The sequence below is a fragment of the Xiphophorus couchianus genome, chromosome 5 (genome assembly GCF_001444195.1).
Source record: "Xiphophorus couchianus chromosome 5, X_couchianus-1.0, whole genome shotgun sequence".
NCBI classification, from domain to species: Eukaryota; Metazoa; Chordata; class Actinopteri; order Cyprinodontiformes; family Poeciliidae; genus Xiphophorus; species Xiphophorus couchianus.
Window position 1 is genome coordinate 9,794,756 of NC_040232.1, and position 19,623 is coordinate 9,814,378.

The 19,623-nt window shown below is 35.0% G+C and overlaps 1 protein-coding gene across 2 annotated transcripts; it reads right to left on the reverse strand.

Moving 5' to 3' along the window:
- Positions 1-1,054: 1,054 nt before the first annotated feature.
- LOC114145463 (mucolipin-1-like) lies at positions 1,055-18,831 on the reverse strand. 2 transcript variants are annotated; one of them, XM_028019053.1, is made up of 14 exons: positions 18,660-18,831; positions 11,665-11,936; positions 10,722-10,889; positions 10,327-10,483; positions 8,624-8,705; positions 8,267-8,363; positions 6,951-7,050; positions 5,877-5,983; positions 5,550-5,699; positions 4,792-4,893; positions 4,585-4,707; positions 4,157-4,363; positions 3,144-3,274; positions 1,055-2,450 (listed from the first exon to the last, which is right to left on the reverse strand). In XM_028019053.1, the coding sequence occupies exons 1-14, from the start codon at positions 18,688-18,690 to the stop codon at positions 2,414-2,416; spliced, it is 1,764 nt and encodes a 587-aa protein (XP_027874854.1). In that variant the 5' UTR covers positions 18,691-18,831; the 3' UTR covers positions 1,055-2,413. The 2 variants fall into 2 exon arrangements, with proteins under 2 accessions (XP_027874854.1, XP_027874853.1); XM_028019052.1 differs by having other exon boundaries at positions 4,585-4,893.
- Between the last annotated feature and the right edge of the window lie 792 nt (positions 18,832-19,623).

Here is a 19,623-nt window from a genome sequence, read left to right on the forward strand (position 1 = left end):
AAGCCGGAGTAGTACATAATGGGAGATGATATTAGCTTAAGTGGGTGAGAAGCTGTGATATCTCTGCTCCTAAGTCTGCTGGGGAAGTAACCAGGAAATGGAACCAATCATAGAGGAATCAATCTGAGAGAAAAGAAGATGTTTCATTCACCTTCCCAGAAAGATCCCAGTTGCAGAGTTGGAGCAAAATATTTTATTTTTTTTAGTCAACAATGGTGAGGAAAAAAATTCACTTTATCTGTAAAAACATTTTACTTAACCTCATTTTGAGTCAAATGTCCCCAAAAAAGAAGTTATATCTCATAAATTAGTTTGTGTTTCGTCAGATTAAAATAACCTTTAAGTTGATTTTAAACATACCTTTTATTAACTTCACATTTCTGTATTAAAATGTTTTTTTTCCCAAATGTTCTGATGTAATTTTCTGATCTTAAATCTTGTTTATTAGCTGTAAGCACAACATCACCAAAATTTACAGAAATAAAGGCCAGAAAACACCAGTTTTTATGTAATTAATCTACATATCATATTTCAGTTCATGAATTGAGTTGCTAAAATAAATGAACGTTTTAATAATATTCTAATTTATACTGAACATGACTACAGCTCAAAAGTTTAAAATCTCAATTTTATGGTAGCTTCTTTCTAAAAATTAAACTCATTATATGGATTTATTAGAGGGAAATATTTTAAGCCTTTATTTCCTGTAATTTCCATGATTATTGCTTACAGATAATGAAAATCCAAAACTGTGTGCCTCATATGTTTAGAATAATACACAAAAATAAAAGTATCAGAAAATGAAGACATCTGAAAAGTATGTTAATTTCTATTCTGCTACTATGGAACTTTTATTTGAAAAAAGTCAATAAAATGTTGTGCATAGTTTTTGTATGAAATAGTAAAAAACTACTTAAACACCCTCTAATTTATGCAAGCAGAAATCTGATCCCAGAATAGCGTTGCATGTACTTATTGCTCCCCCTGCTGGTAACACAGGAGAACTACAGCAACATTCAGGCGACAAATAACTTGAACAAGAAAACGGCAGAAATCACAGGTGACCCAGAAAGTTTAATTTATAATTGAGGAACTAGACGATGATCAACAGATACTGTATATGACACAAAACAGATAACTGAACAGCAATTCAAACAGTGTTTCTCTGAGGTACAGTACAGGCACATCAACACTGAAACTCAACATAAAACACTAAAGTCAAGCAGAAAAACATCTTAGTAATAAACGACAGTAATGGATCCTTAATTTAAAGCCATTGATAAAACAGGCACTTTTAAAATATATTTTTAAAATCTATTATTGTACAGCACAATTAACTTAAAAAATGATTCAGCTGATATGTTGAACACGAGCGGAAAAACTTCTGTCCTTTTTTTGGACCAAACGTCTTCATCCTGAGACTCTTCAGACTTTTGTGCGTACAAGAAAAGAAGAAATCTAGTTAGTTCAGGACTCCAACAGAGCAACTGTTTCAGACAAGACAACTTTATGTTAACGGGAAGTAACAAGGAAAAGAACTGAGTCACAATGAGAAGGCATTTTTAGCCGTCGTTTTCCATCATTGTTTCCTAATCAGAGTCCGGCTATTCAAGTCAGATCCAATTTCTTAATGGCCATCAGTGTTGTCTCTCTCTACAGCGATGAGGGTGGAGGGGATTTGCAAACATTTTAACTTATACACAATGAAGTATCACAATCTCCATAATGTTTTGGCATCATTTAAAAGAAAAGTGCACACAGCTTTGGAGGACAAACCAACTGCAACACAGTCCGAGTACGTAGTGAGTGTGTCTGCAACACATGGTACACACACTGTGCTGCAACAGGAAATGCTGTAGGAAAATTATACTGAAGCTGCATTAACCTGATCATAATTACACAGAAGCTTTGTTATCTTCATTTTAGTTAAATATCTCATGAATTTTACTAAATAAAACTGGACTTGTTATGGTCTTCAATCTGAAATTTTCTAAAATAGAAAAAAAAAAATCAAGTAAAAATATAAAAAAATAAAAACAATCAGTACCAGTTTCCGTAACATTTTTGCACCAGCAGCTTGTGCTGCTTCTGCAGCAGTAATGCAGAATCACAAACACAGAAAAAAAAAAATACTGAGTTTTGTTCTAAAAACAATAAAAACTAACAGAAATGTTTGTGTGGTAGTCGTCAGCGATGCTACACTGTAATGCTCCTTTAGAAAAGTTCAGTCCTTCAGTTCTCAACGAACAGAAAGCTCCAGCAGGAAGAGTGTAGATCCTTCAGTAGATCCAGCCGAGGCGGACCCCTTCTTCAGTACCGACTGCTTGAGCCACAGGAACGCTGCTGATGTGTGCAATACACACCGCTGGACAGCAGGGGGGGCTGGTGAGCACTCAGATTATTAAGGTCATCCTCAGTTCACCAGCAGGACGTCTTCATATGTTGTTGTTCTGAGGAGTCAAAGCGTAAAAGAGGTTTCATACCTTAAACTAAACAACAAAACGTTATTTAAGACTCAGAAAGTTATTTTAATCCTGATTCATGTACTTAAACTCCATATTTTAAAATGTTTTTTGTCACCTGATGTAACAAGAAATTACAGAAAAAAAAGATTGAGAAAAAACGTTATTATTTTTTACATGCATTCCCTATTTTGTGTTTAAAGACATATCTATACATATCTGGATGGTTGATTGTGGTATAGCAAATATTACTTTGGAGATAAGATTTTTTTCTCTCTTCCAACGACTCCTTTTCATTCAAACATTTTGTTCATTTCAAATTGTATATAAATTAAATAAACCAATAAATAAATATAAACGCAGAGTTGAAGAATGTTTGGTACTATTTCTCTCTCTTTGATGGTATTTTTTCTGATACCAAATGAAAAAGTAAATTGAAATTGAAAACTGTCATATTTTAGAGATACTATTTTATTTTCTAATATCTAATATCCTTGGTCTCCCAACAAAAGTAATATTGATAATGTTTACCTTTTAGTGAAGCAGGGTTAGGAAGTATGTTTACATATGCTGATCTTATTTGGTTTCCAAAGATACATTTTAAGTGTAAGATTTTGTTTGGCGCATCTTAAAAGACGTTTTTTATTTTAGTATTTTCCGGGGTTTGAGTGATGCGCTCACCTGTCACAGCAGCAGAAGAAGGAGCAGGGAGACGTCTCCACTCCCCTGAACTTGCCAGATGTTGGTGCATCTGTACACTCAGCTATGAAGGCGTGCAGATCTGTGATGTGAATCGGTTCCTGGGTTTGGTGCTGGGGAAATCAATGACAACACGCTTCTGTTATGTATAGATTTCACTCTTCCCAGTCGCACTGTACTCTACTGTGTACCACTGATGCGCTATATTTATCTCACAGAGATAAATCAGATGTACAGTTGACACCAGAAGTTTATGTACACCAAATGAAGACACACCAACTCTTGTTTTATTATAAAAATTACCTAAATTATTTCTATTTGCTAAATGCCACAATAATGAGTAGAAATATGTCAGAGATTTACATAGTAATGTCTTCAAGATCATACATTTACCTACGGATTATCTCTTGTTACAGTTGTTTTTTATGTTTAAGCAGTAATGAGGCACAGTGAAGAAACCAGAAACTGCTGCTGCGCCAGTTACTCAACAGGTTATTGCTAGGTAACCAAAGAGTGAGTGAGTTGCTAGGTAACCAAAAATTAAGTTAGTTTGTTGATTTCACCAACCTTATTTAGCTGGCTGTGAGAGGTTAAGCAGCTAATTAAGCCGAGATGATGATGTCATTGCTTTGGTAACTTTTGATAGGTTAACTGACACATTGAAGTTCATTTGAGGTTTAAATACATTAAATAAACAAGGCGCCTTTCATTATTGTGCCAAAATTATTTCTATTTAGCAAATAGAACTAATTTTGGTAATCCTAATGGACCTAAAACAAGAGACGTTTGGTCTGATTTAACTTCAAACAATGAGAAAAAAAGGTTTATGTGTCTTTTTTATTCAGTGCAGTAAAATTCTGGTTTCAGTTCTAACCAGATTAACATTATGCAGAAATACAATGTGTTTGCTACAGTTTTCAGAAAAAGCAATCTCTTACATTATCAGTACACTGATTTTGGTTTCCGTTCTTGTTCTGAATGGATAAGTGTCTCACCTTAATGGTCTCGTAGGCCCCAGTGATGAGAGCGATGAACAGAGACAAGACCATGTAGATGAACAGGGAGATGAAAGTGTAGAGGTAGAGCTGGCTGAACGTCCAAACCAGAGTGCTGCTCTCCTGCATCTCCGAGAACGTCACAAACATGTCGTCCCCATTAATGAGGGAGAACAGGCACTCTGACACCATCGACAGAGAGCGAAACTGTGGAGGGCAAAAAAACAGAGCTGAAGATTGTTTACACACACGTAGTTTGACGAAAGCTGAGTCGATGGGGGAAATTAAAAGTCGAACAATGTGCTCAGGTCAGATGAAAACAAAATTACAGGCGTACAGCTACCTAAAAAAGACGTAATAAGCATTTTTTAAAAAATCATAATGTTTATCGTTAACACAATCAAGTCAGAAATGTTTGTTTTACTCACCTTCACGTGGTACGGTCCAAGTACGATCCAGCCACAGAAGCAGTAACCCAGGTAGATGACGGCTACGCAGCAGCAGAAGCGAATCACGTTGGGGAACGCTACTCGAAGTGTGATGATGAGAATCTGTGAAAAGAGAGCAAAGATCAGGCAAATTAAATGTCTAAAGGAACGATCTCTTACAGAAGAACCAGAAGATCCATGACTTACGTTGTACTTTTGGAAAAACGTGAGGTAGCGAATGACTCCCACCCACACCAAAAGGGTGGAGGTCCCCAACAGGATGGCACAGATGTCATAGGACGACATAGTCTGTCAGGAGAAAAACAAGATGGACGACACATTTTTAACATAAGAAGCACCTAAATTTATAGATCAAAATCCTGTGTTGAAGAAAGATAACACCTTACGTAATCCTAAAGGAACACAATAAACATAAAGCTGATGTAAGGCAACGTAATTTTATTTATATTGCACATTTTCAGCAACAAGGCAGTTCGAAGTGCTTTACATGAATTAGAAGGAAATACAATCAAAGCAACAAAACCAAAGACAAAAAGGTAAAAGTATAAAACTACATAATGTTTGATAAGAATAATAGTCCATAATTTAGAAACCAGTAGAGGTTTCTCTGGATTCTTGTTCTGATAAAACTAAATGTTAGTTCTCCAGGTCTGATTCTTGTTCTGGGTTGTTAAATAGATGGTATTTTCTAAGTTTGTTGTAAACTAAGAGGAGTTTCTCTAGGTCTGATATGAAAAGTATGAAAATGTTAGTCTAAAGTATTAAGTACTCCACAGTTTATAAAAGTAGCTACATCTTGACCTTATATAATGAGGTACTCCACTCTATTCATTTTCATTAAAAGTAATCAACTAAGCAGTTTTCTGTTTTAAATGTTGGTCTAAAGTAATAAATACTCCACAGTTTAAAAAAGTAATACTCTAAAAAGTATAAAGCTGAAGGACCTTTGATTCAATGCCGATTTTGATGATGCTGCCTGTGATGGTAAAGATGTCACTGATGATGAGAAGAATATACCAGCCGTTGATAAACTCAAGCCGATCCGCCCAACACACTTTACGATCCAGAGTCTCCCTGAAGTACTGAACAAACTCCTGTAGAGAAATTCAAACATTTAAACCGTCAGATTACTTTACGTTTATGCAAACATACACATACACAACACCATTCAGGTTTTCTGTTTGTGCTTTTGGTTTTATGTGACATTCATGAAGCAGTTCTCTTGAGGTTCTCTTGGTGTTTTTGTTTTGGTTATAACGAAACTCTCCTACCTGTTGCAGGATGATGCCTCGCAGCAGGGAGCGTCCACAAAGGATCAGAGACAGCAGGCACACCAGTGAAACGATCACGTCGAACGTTACACGTGTGAAGCTCTCAGCTGTGTTTAAAAGAAAAGAAAAACAACACTAATAGTGATATTTTACATCATTTTGGTTTTCCAAAATGTGTAGACACTTGTTCTACCCTAGAACAAGTGTCTACAACCTGAGGATTCAAAGCAGCAAATGGCTTTTTGCTAACTAATGATTTTAAATATAATTATAAATTCAGTTTTTAGCTGATTTTTTATTGAATCATTTTGTTGAATTTCCACAACAGAGTGGTATTACAAATATCAATAATATATTTTTGATCTATTTTTCTTTTCATCAGTTTAGAACATGTTTGCTTTTTATTTAAATACCATTTTCCATAAATATCATTATCCCATAGCAAAAATGTAATGTCTCATTAAAAAGTTTTGTTTTTTCTATTTGAAACCAAACTATTTGAAAATTGAAGTCCAATTTTAGTTCTTCACAAATGACAATTTAATACATCAGAAACCATAAGTTGTCTTTTTTTGAAAAAATATTTGATATTTGGCTCTAAACAAGTTTATTTAGCTGGACAGAAAGCAAAAATGGCTCTTTGAATTATAAGGGTTGCAGGAAGACTCCTGCTTTAGTAATGCTAACCATGCTTACTGCACTTATCACTAACACAAACTGCAAAGACAAAGTTTAAAATCCAAACACTAGAATTATTTTGTATGTTTTGAAGAAATAGTAAAACCCAGCTATACATTTACTGTTCTCTTACAAAGTGTCTCTAATTTGAAATGATCCCTCACAAAAGAAAACATGAAAATTAATATTTTGAATGCTTTTCTTTCATAGTCTTCTACTTAAGTTCTTAAAGACTAACTGGAATCTGCCAAAACTGAAGTAGGCAGGTCAAAGCTTCACAAAAACAAAAATTGGCCAAAATTTTTGTTTATTTCTAGCTGAAATCAGTAAATATTTTCTTTCAAAGAAGCAATTGCACATATGAAATGATCAGAAATGAGAGGCTTAGTGACTTACCATGTCCAGAGACACTTGGGTCTTTACATTCCCTTATCATCGCCTCGTTTTCTAACCAGATCTTCACTTTTCCACTGTGAGCCTTGTTGTCCATCACTATCTGAAAGGAAGAATCAGCAATATGCAAATTTTATTATATTACACCAACTTTATGGCTAACAATACCACAGGAAATACAACAGATTTCTACTCCTAATAAAGCGAGTTCTCTTTACTATGAAACATTTCAGCAACTTGTAACTATGATTTCCTTTATTTACCAGTTAAAGCTTATGTTTTACCAGGTTTATCATGAATGCATTATTTCCAGCCAGGAGATTTGATCTGTTTTTTATTTGTTTCTTGAAATCCAGTTCATGACTCTTCTTTTGCATCATGATGTTACCCTTAAACCAGGATAAACTAGATCATTGTTTTAGCGTCATTATGTTGGAAAGATCAGAACTGCTTCAAAAGCACAGGAAAATATTTGTTAGCAGTCCAGTAAAATTAGCACCACAATGACTAAATCTTTTGGAAATGTCAAAAAAATGATAATATGTTGGGAAATAATATTTAAGAAAGTACTACGACCACTGGTGATGAATACTTTCTTCGCTACTGGTGGCAGCAAAGAAAGTATTCAGGCCCTGTAAAAAGGAAACAAAACAAACAAAATCTCAATGGATGACAATTGTGTAAGAAATATTTTTTCAGAGAAAAATTAACCCACATACTGAAGCTAAAAGAAGCACAACTGTGGGGAAAATTGGAAAATTTGGCTTCTGTAAAACCTTAAACAAAGACAATATGAAAAAAAACGAGGACTAAAATAATGATGAATATTGTAATCTGCAGTTTCCATAAACAACTCTTTGTCCAATTTCTTTGTTTTATTTTGTTTTTAAGTTGAAAAAAACAATAAGTGACCAAAAAAATGAACATCACATTGGTAAAATATTTTGTAAACTTACTATTTTGATTTGCTGATCATTGAAGAACAGAAACACATTTCTGGTCTTACATCAATGCTTTTATGTAAACTCAGCAAGTGTCATGATCACAGTAAAATATCTGCCTATCTCTATGTTATTTCTATGCACATAGAGACAGCATGCCTTTTGAAAAGTGGCCTCGTCTCATGACAAACTCCAAAATAATAATAATTTTTATCCTTATTTTTATGCAGTTTACTGTATTATTTGACATCTCTTAATCCCTAAAACTACTTAGAAAAGTGATTTGTCTTTTTTCTTATACTGACACCAGAGTTTTTGTGTTACTCCTCCAGTCACCTTTGAATTAAAAATGTTTGTTTGTTTCCAGTGCAAACTTACTGTAATGTGAAAAGTGTAGCAGTCTGGGATCTCATTGTTGATGATAGTTTGTATGTTGATGGCCTTCAGTTGGAACTGTATGGTTACATTAATCAACCTTAAAAAACAAAACAAATATTCACATCACTAGGCAAAATAAGAATTGTCTCAAAACATGCATGAAGTAAAAGTTATTCACAGCGCCGTGTGTTTACACCAATCGCTGTTGAGTCAGTGTTACTGAAGACATCTTAAAGCATGCTGTGTGCTGTTTATGCAGGCCAGATAAATTACTTGGTGAATGTCACCATCAGATACAGAAATCCAAAGATAACTTTGATAAAGTCGGCAGACGCAATGAGAAAAATGAAGTCTTACTTGTGGAACTTGAGTGTGAAGTTCTTGTAGCTGCTGGTGAGCAGATTGGGGGGGGCAGACATAGGATTCACGCCGATGCAGTCTGAAATCAAGACAGCAAGCAGGGAAGGACACTTTTAAGTAATGTGGATTATCATAGTCGCCCAAATGTGTTAAAATAACTATAAAATGTTTAATGATTCAGTTAAATCTTAAGTAAATGTTTCATATGCTTGTTCATGCAAGAGGTGATGTTATGTTCTGGTCATTTCTGACTCATTATATGAGGAAGTCAGAAACTTTAAGCTCATTTAATACTTTCTCTAAATGGATGTTTTAAAAAGAATCAGTTAGATTAGGGAAAATCTTAGTGGTAAAGAGAAACCTACTGAATTTTTTCAAGAGCATTAAATATATGTTTAATACTTTTTATGTAACAGATGTTTTATTTTAACAATACAACAGATGTGAAGCTTCTCAAAATGTGTTTATTTATTCATTGAGTTTGGTTTATTTAGTCAACAAGTTGTTTCTCCAGACATTTACTGGTGTGGTACGTTCTTCTGCGTTGCTCTTGACAGTTGGTGGTTACCATAACAACCAGTAAGTGACAGCTCCTCCCCCTTTTTTTCTGTTGCTGTCGGTAACTGTGGTATGTATTAGAATCAGCTCGGTGTAACTATCGTATTAAAATTTAATACTTTACATTTTAATACTTTACATGTAAAGTATTAAATATGTAAAGTTTAATACTTTAAAGTATGTAAAGTACTTTACATACTTTACATGTAAAGTATGTAAAGTAACATACTTTACATGTAAAGTATGTTAATACTTTACATGTAAAGTATTAAACATGTAAATACTTTACATGTTTAATACATGTAAAGTATTGTCATCATACAACATTGCTGTATGCTTGTGACTCTCCACATGCAATTGAGTACATTGTAGCTTACTTTAGCAATGATACTAATTTTTAGCATCTGAATGCCGGGTTCCAACTGACAGGCACACTTTCGCAGGTCTCATTTAAATTTCTTCAGAAATTTTCTAGTTGAGAGCTATTGCTTTGCAGTTTGTTTGGGTTATTTATTGTATTTTATTTACTGTACATGGACAGAAGCTGCTTAATGTTCTCTTTTGTCAGAATACATACAATGAAGCTGAATGTGACTGTTGTGAAGTCAACCAACTGGACCTTGTCAGTTCACAAGCAACTTCAATAATTATTTGTTCTAACATAAAGATGCATTATATTCTATCTGGTCACATGTAAAAAGCACAAGCAGAAAATTCCTGCCGCTTCCTGGCAACCTACATAACTAGTTTGTGTCATTTTCAACAGATTCTGGAGAAAAGTTTTGGTTTTGCACTGAAACAGACTTGATACTGATATTAAAGTAAAATATCGATTGAAGTATCGATTTAAGGCATCATATAACCTGGCATTTCACTTTTAGAGCCATTGTTTTATAGGCATGTTGCAAGATAAGACTTCACACATGTATAATCTTAGTTTTCATTTTAATGTTTAAAATAAAAAGCAGACTAATAATTCTCTGAGTATATTTCTCCAAGTCAGGTGGTGACAGAACTGCTTGGGTAATTTCCTTGAAAAACAGATTGTTTAGCAAAAGGCTTCATTTGGTCAGTAAAACTTTATTAATTCTCAGGAAAATAAATCAGTATGTTTGCGACTCACACTTTGAAGTTTGTGTTACCTGTGACAATGTGAGGGTCTATGTTGAACGTATCATTGACTGGATCGATATGCCCCTTCTTGTAGTACTGTTGGCAGAGGGAGAGGGCGCTGTTGTTCACTCCGATGTCGTAGACGTAGGCGTAGTGCCCCACTGTGTTATCCGGTAAGGTGAGATACTGAAGTGGAAGGAAATGAGGAAATATTCTGAATAACCCAGACCTTTGTCAAAAAACGCAAAAAATGATCTATCATTGTGAATTATTACATCCGAGTTTAATTAAACTTCTGCTACAATTTTTTATAGAGTTCAGCTCAGTTCAGTAGGAGATGGCAATATTTTCATTCAGTGTTTGCCGTTTAAACCAGAAAAAAAGTCAAATAAAATGGTCTTTGTGGTACTTTACATCTTCTTACCTTTTCTATCGCATAAAACATGTGGTCATAGACGTCCTGCTGGGTGTAAACAGCGAAGGAGTCATCTGAGGATTGATTGTAGTCTTTGAGGAAGAGGTGCTTGAACGTCATTGTGTTCTCCTCCTTGAAGGTGACGGCCACCTGGTTACTGATGCCAAACACGGCCAACTGCAGAGATGAAGGTGCAAAATTTTAAAAGTTGAAGGACAGAGAAAGCAGATGTTGGAATCTAAACTAAACTAAACTAAAACAATCTTTTAAATTACCTGAACTAATGTTAATGGACCAGAACATTTATATATGAAGCTGATCTTATTTATCAATCTTATCTACCTGAGCAAAAGCCTAAAAATCAACCACTGTCCTCTTCCATTCTCCCATGAGAGAGGTTTGAGTGATAGACTGGCCCACCAGGTCATGTCTACACATTTGCAGTATTGCCCACTCAGTGACTTTCTTGCTATATTTATCAACATTTCAGACAAAAAAAATTGGTCATATATCTGGTCAGGATTTTTATAGATAGGAAATTGGCCAAAAAACTGCCATCGGTGCACCCCTAACAATAATAATAGTGTCAAACCAAGAAGTGCCAGCTTGGTTTGGAAACTGAAACAATAATTTGACAACTGCTTTTTGCATTTGTTCAGGTTACATTTGTCTAATATTATCTTTATAATCTGAATTATTCACATGTAAAAGCAAAACACATACAAAAGAAGTCTGTAAGGAAGGAAATATTTTTTACGGCTGCATTACAAAGAAAATAACTCTTAGAGTCCCATAGTTTAAGCACTTAATAATGTCCCAGGATGTCTTGCTAACTGCTGCACATGGACCATAGTGTGCCCTCTCCATTTGCCTATTTTAAAAACTTGATGATGATTAAAAAACCTGCTGCAAAACAGAGTAGAGAAGTAAACGGCGGAAATTTTTGATGTACCTGAGCTGTGACAATAAATATCTTCAGCACCTGCAGGACCAGTTTGAAGGGTTTGCGTCCTTTGGCGTGATATTTATCACATGGACTCATGAAGAAGTACTTCAGCTTCCTGCGAATGGCCTCCTCCTCTTGATCGGCCCCGACCCAGTGACCTGCTGCTGCTGTGGGAAAGTTCTGCTTGTTGTGGTTGCTGTCGTTGCTGTTTGCTTGATGGTCGCTGCAGTTTTCTGTGGAGCCATAGTGGGTCACTGAGGAGAACAGGCCTGTATGCTCTGCTGGGGCAAAAGAAATATTTGTTTACATTTTCAGAAACAATATCTATTTTAACAAAAGACTCGTATGTCATCCTAAAAGGATTTAAAGAAAAATACAGAGAAACTACTTCAAATCAAAAGTACTGGTTCACTAAATGTTTATTAAACATAGACACAAAGTCTTGCTAAAAATTAAAATATCTCAAATAAATGCATTATTTATGGAAATGTATTTACCCATATGGAAAAGATGTATATAATTCTTACACTATATACATAGTGTATATAGTGTAACACTATATACACTATATATATAGTGTATATATACACTATATATAGTGTATATATACACTATATACGCTATAGTGTATTATTACAGGCCTTTTTTATTAATAAGGCCTAATAAAAAAGGCCTTATTAAAAAAAGGCCTTTTTTTAAATATGTTTTTTCTATTTCTTTTCCATATGGGTAATATCCATGTTTTTTTCTGTTTCTGTTCCTAAACTCCTCTGTTGAGACTAAGGAAAGTGTGTATACTTCTTGAGCTTTCCCACATTTCATCACATATAACAAATGTTAGCGTATGTTGTTGACGTTTGATGACATAGAGCAAAAAAGTAGCACGCAATTGTGAACTTTGTATTTTCTTATTGACCTGTACAGCACTTTGGTTGCCTTTGGTTTTTAAAGTGCTTTATAAATAAATAAATGAATGAATTCAAATTTGAAAATATGCATGTTGTACTTGTTAAGGCTGAATACGAATGAACAAAAAAATGATAACAATTCAGGTTTTGCCTTACAGTTGTGCACAAGTTGCAGCCTGTTCAAACACACAAAAAAATCCCAACACAAACATTGAAGTTTGTGTTACAAGTTGAACTGCTTAAGGTTGTATTAAGACGAATGACACAAGGAGGAATAGGATTATTTTAGATTTTAAATTAGGGATGTCAGATTAAGTTTTTGGTCAAGGATTACCTGTTATACATGAAAAACACAATTTATAGATAAGGGTGGGTCATATGGACTTTGTGGTGCTACTGTGATTATATTCTGGACATGTGTTGACATGTCAAGTTTAATGCAATGATTGGACTTCTTCAGCCTTTTTGGCTCAATTTATAATGTGTGGTATTATTGTAAACTACAGAGGTGTGAACAAACAGCCAACTCACTCACACAAAACCAAAAAATAGAGAAGTACCATTCAGTTTTTATGCTCCTCCAATCTGGAACAAACTTCCAGAAAACTGTAAAACTGCTGAAACACTGAATCCCTGTAAATAATGGTTAAAAAACCATTTGAGCTATACAAATAAACTTGACATGTTGGCACATGTCCAAAGCTAAACAGAAAGTAAAAATTAAAATACGATGGTGTTGGCCAATGCTGGGCCGTTACAGCATTAATTAATGTCAACAAACTGGCAACTTTACAAGAGTTTCATATCGTATCAGTGGTGTAAATCCTGAAGATCAGCCTTGCCAAGTCAGTCTCTGCTATTTAAAACCAACAAACACATCATTGTAACAATTCAAACAGGTTTCAATTTGCATCCAAAATAGTGTTGGTAAAAGAAATGGGAAGGAAAGTGTAGAGAATCCATCCAGAAATTATGCATGTCGAAAACGATTTAAACATATATTTTTGTCAAAGGCGTGCCATCTACTTTACAGACCAGCGTCAATAACAAGCTTTCAAGTTTTATCACTCTAACCTCACTCTGATACCTCCTATGTTGATGTCTGTGTGCAGCTCTTCTGCATGACATCAAAAATCCAACATTGCAACGACTCTTACTGTGTACTTTAGAGGAGAAATCCTCTGAAGTATCAAAAAAAAAATGCTGTTTTCTACCTTAACTAACTGGAAGAGCTGCAAAAGTGGAACTTATCCCTTCAGTGTGCAATAACACACATCAGCAACACTGAAGGGGAACTATCTTGTAAAGAACCTGCCGTGTGTGAGCCCATATCTAGAAGTATAAATGTGACAGATTCCTTAAATAGTTGAGAGCTGAAGAAAAATCAATGTTTTTTTCATTATTACTTTTTCAGTAAAAGAACAGCCAGAGACAGGACTCAACTCAGCTGAAGCATTTATTCAGTAAAAATATATCGTTATAACTTCAGGATACGATTGGACAAAATGGCTGAAAAACATGTCAGGATATAAGCATTTCATGTCAGTAGATATCAATATTATTGATTTCTGTTTTAAATATCTGAAATACTGCCAAACTGGTAGAGTTTTATCCACAGTTTTCACTCTGATTTTTATGCAGCTATGAAGAACAGAGGTGAAACCTCAGCAGGGTTACCAGCATGCATGCTGCTGTGCAAGTTATTCAACAGGTTGTTGCTAGGTAACCAAAATACTGGAATAAAGTATAAAAAGCATTAAGCTAAGCACCTTTGTATGAATAGAAATTTTTAAAGATTTTCTAAAAAAAGATGCTGCCTCAAACCTGTACATGTTTCAGCTAAACTGTCAATTTTATCTTATGAATTTGTCTCAGTATTTGCTTTTATTGCTTTATGACCTCAACAGCATTACTAATGTTGAAGTGTAAACATGTGCTGCTTGATCTTCCTATTTGTTCTTCCCTCCTGTTTGGTTGACATTGTAAATAATATTCTGTTCTTAATAACTCACCTGGGTAAAGGTTAAATCAATTTTAAAAAAAGCAAAACTGGTAGTCAATCTGAGAACTGCTGGTCAGTATATGGTGTTGACTACTTTATTATTCCTCAAAAACAGCCCATGACTTCCTGGAGTTTTAACGATATGTCTCTAAACAGTTGAATTTGTCTCTCTTGTAAGCGAGGGAAATTTGTGGTCTGTGCAAAACAAAAGTGAACAAGAGAATCCAGATGTTCTGAAAAGAAATGTAAGACAAGTAGACATGTTCTTCTTGGTAAATCTGTGGTACAGATAACAGAGCAGCCAGTTTATGATTGGAAACAGGAAAACCACTCAGCACAGAGTGGGCTTATTATTCCTAATACTTGTCACATGTTTTTTTCCCCTCTCATGGTCAAGCTGTTGGAAAGAAGACAAGAACATTCAGTTTGTTCAACTACAATTTGACCCCAGCTTTTGGTTTTAAACTCCAAAGTAGGTCAAGCTTTTGAACAAGTGATGATGACATGAGGGAAATTTATTAAAGTTCCCATTAACGAAGAAGAGTCATTAACTAAGAGTCAGTGATCTGTCAGAATTCGAGAAAGTCAGCAGATAAAGTCAGCAGGGTTACCAGCATGCATGTTGCAAATGGGAAGTGAAATGGGAACAGATGAGCTGCTTTGGGTTCAGTATCACTCAGCATAAACTTTACTTGAGATGAAAGTTAAACGTGTGAACATGGCAGTGGAAATGTTTGAGATGCTGTCAATTATTCTGAGTCACCGTCTATCAGGTGGAACCGCAGTTTGTTTCCTTCAGAGGGTTTATAAAGCAGCAGAGGTAAAAATAAAAGAAAAGACAGTTTATTATTTTAGGAGAGACATCTCTGAAGTCTGGACTTTTTCTGACAATTAATCGGATCAAAAAATAATTAATTTAAGTCTATTTTATATACTATATACTGTATATGATATTAGAAATAAATTAAAGATGCAAACAAATACCTAAATTCCTTTTTAAAATTAGAAAATAGGTATTTTATTGCCTAAAATGCAACAACAAAATGTTCCTTATAGCAAATAATGCATCTGCGGCAAAAAAATAACTTCTAACATCAACATGTGAAAAGCTCAGCCATTTCTGCTTAACTTCAATAAATTGTAGGGCTAATCTGTTGATTATTGTTGGATTAAACAATAATTGTATTCAACAGGTAGTTAATAAAAGATTTATTTACAGAACTTGAACCAGGTGAAGCGAAAACTATGCCACTTGAGAAGATTTGGGTGGAACATATTAAGTTATCTGCGACAGACTGGCGACCTGTCCAGGGTGTACCCCGCCTCTCGCCCGGAACGTAGCTGGAGATGGGCACCAGCAACCCTCCCGACCCCATTAGGGACGAGGGTGCACAGAAAATGGATGGATGGATGGATATTCAGTTATTCAAAAAAAAAGTTTTTTTTAAATCTGAAATGCAAAATGTATATTCTTTTTGTATAGTTTTTGCTTGATTACTGCTGTGAGTGTATTGTTCTTTTAGTACATAGGATTATTTTGAGTCTGTATAATCCACTTATGAATTAATTGATTATTAAATTAGTTTATGATTATTTCAATAACTGATTTGTCAGGAATCTTCTCAAACCTTGTGTACACACAGCTATCATTCTGAAATACAACATATGATGCAGGCTGAAGCTAGAGTGTGGTTATTGCAGTAATATAAATAAAAATAATAATAATAAGAATGCTATTCTGTGAAAACATAATAAATATATATATCAAAAACAATTTATTTTTCAAAATATGTCCACTTTGAAAAGCCATTTTAAGTTTTTATGTAAGGAAAATGACATGTGTGGTATATGTTTACCACACATGTACCACACTTGGATTCCAGCAATATATCAAAACCAAATTTAAAGGGTCACTTCCCGTGTCGACACCTGACAAAATTTAGACAGAAATACAAACTGAAAAACCTGACAAACGAGCATCTGGGCTGGAGTTTATTAATCTGCTTTACGTTCAAAATAAACTCAGGTGTAAAGGCAGCAGGTACTGCATGCTCACCACGCCAAAAGAATCTAACACGCCTCATATCTGCAATCAGAAGAGTGTGTCAATCGTCACGGCAGATAGCCATCAGTCAAAGAAAAACGGGGGCAGATTTCTAGACTGTGCCACCAGGTTTGATACGAAAGACGCACAGACATTTGAACCAAGCGAATCTCTGACAGTATCCGGTTCTTCTGGTTCACTATCTGCTTTACAGATAAAATGATGGAGCTGTCAGTCAATCAGGAAACGATGGAAACGATGATAGCTCAGTGCTCGCATCTAATCTGCTCATCCAAAAGCAAAAGGCACCCCACAGGTTGGCAGCTCAAAACTTCTGCATATACTAAAGCTAGAGAACTTAAAACACAAAAATCTGATCTGTAGATTTAGAGATATACATTCCCAAACATTGAAAGACATTCTTTACTTTTCAGCAACATGTAGCTGCTGGAAAGTGAAAGCTCTAACCCAAGAGAAACATTAAAGTTTTAGCAGAGCCCAGGTGTACTAAAAGATGCTTTTATATAGGGATTGTTACTGAGAGAAGATTCAAATGTATATATTTTCTTTATTATCTTGTTGACGCAGACAGGATTTGGTTTGTTTTTCTTTTTTTTTGCATTTCCTTTCCTGCATTTTTTTTCCACAAAAGATTAAATGTTTTTTAAAACATTGGAGGAAGGGCATTTTTTGACAATTGTACAACCATAAAAAGTAAAACTATTTCTGCTGGTATTTGTAAATCTCAGGTTTTATGTCATACATTACATATATTATCATGTACTGGTGACTCTAATGCAAAAGTACATATTTTGCACATTTGTGAAAAAAAGAAAATCCTATTTTGTTGCTCATTCCTTGAATCTAAGGATTCCATTTTTGATAACTGTACAGTATCTAATATCACAATCTGAGCCTTACTGGACAATATATTTCTTAATGTTTTTATATATTTGAATACTTTTATATTTGTGTGAATCCACATGAGTCAATGCACTGTCTTTTCTGCTGTTAACGCCTGGATTTTTCCACTGTGGGACAACAAAGGATACATCTTCTTCTTTTGATTTAAAATAATATTAAAACCCTGATTTAAAGCAACTGCTCTCTCTCACATGGTGTATTGAGCTGCTCCTAGTTATGGCAGCTCATGGCAGGAAAGCCAAAAAAATAATTGAAAAGTTACTAACTGTTCTTTTTAGAGAATAATTGAATCAGCTAAAATCGGCAGCAGGAGGCCAAAGCCTCACAAACAGCAGAGATCAGGAAAGATCTGATAAGTGCCTCTCTAGGTGTGCTTATGGTTTTCAACCACACCTCACAGTCTGAAATAAATATTATGCACAATTCAACAGTGTCTAAAGAAAACGGAGAAGGAAGCTCCAGCTGGAAAACCCAACTCTAGCCACCATCAAGACTCTTTAACAGAACTGCACAGTCAACCATGCATGTAAGAAGCTTATGACCTGGAAAGTGATTATTCTGCATGAAAACATTCACATGTTGGGATATGGATGATCCAACAGCCTGACCTAACAAAAAGAAAAGACCACAGAAACATTCTGCAACCTCAGACATGACACACAGGAGTGGTTGTTATTACACCAGGTGATCCAATAATTACACTGTGCTTTAAATCTGACACTAATATGTAGATATAAAGCAGTATGACCTAACTTTGTGCTAACTATTTTATCTAACATTCCTTTTATCTGGCTCTCTTATTATCTCTGACTGGGAAATTTACTGCAGTGTTTTCAGCTATGATGACCTCATGATAACTGTTTTCCAGCTAAACACGCAGTCAACAAAACCAAAACACACAAACGCTACTGTCTGCAGCTGCCTGTTAGCAGAAAAACTGACATAACTAATATTTTTTTAACATACTTGTTCCATTTCAGATGCCAAAACTAGCTAAAACTGCCCTACCTTATCTAAACAGAAAACCAAACTGCGTAAAAACACACATGGGTTTCTGTACAGATAAGGGAAACATTGCAGAGTAACGGAAAAACACATTTAAAAAAGAACATTAACACTTTACCATAGGAGTCCTGCCGACTTGTCGCTGCCATTAGGGTTAAAATAAAGCCAAAAATATAAAAAACACAATATAAACACTAAAACGAAAGCTGCTGTGATAGAAATTCCCCTTTAACGCCGAACTGCCGAGCGACTCCAGCAGCTCTACCTCGACGTTTGCTCAATAGCACTTCCGGTCGGCCAGGTCACGTGACTGACGAAACGTGAACAGCTGACTCAGAGAAGGCTGGACCAGCGCGAATGTTTTCTTTCTTTCTTTCTTTCTTTCTTTCTTTCTTTCTTTCTTTCTTTCTTTCCGTAAATGGAGCAGTATTATGTATTTTTATGTAGTAACGTTTCATAGCACAATCAAGTAATTTTGTTACCCTCAGCTATACAACAGCTATATTTATCAAACATAACATAAGATAAATTTGACTTAGCAATTTAATGCCTTTAAATTGGGTCTCTGTCTCTTTAAGAAGCTCCTGGTCTTTCCGACACAGCATGCCATCACAACAAGGGTTCTCCATTAAGCCTTCAACAACATTGTTAGGGGTGTTGGTGTTTGTATGATAATACATCGTTCCACCAGGTGTTTCCTAATTGCTGCTGCAACTAGCTTGAAGGAGCAGATTTTAAAAAAATATATTTTTATTTTTACAATGGCAGTTTCTGAAAAATATTTGAGAATTTTGCACACAAATGTTTAATCTAATTTAAATTAGAAGTCAATAATATGTCAAAATAATACTGACATATTATTTTGTAATAAAATAAGCGATTTACTTTTCTTAGTAACATTTTAACACATCATTGAATTCCTGATTACGGTCTCATCAAACTTCATGTGACAGTGAATTTGGACTTTGGTGAGGAAACTGCTGAGGATGAGGACGGCCTCCATGATGTCACTTGTGAAGACTGCCCAGTTGAAGCCATTGTTTTCCTTGAGGACTGAGATGAAGGTGTTGATAAAGGGTTCA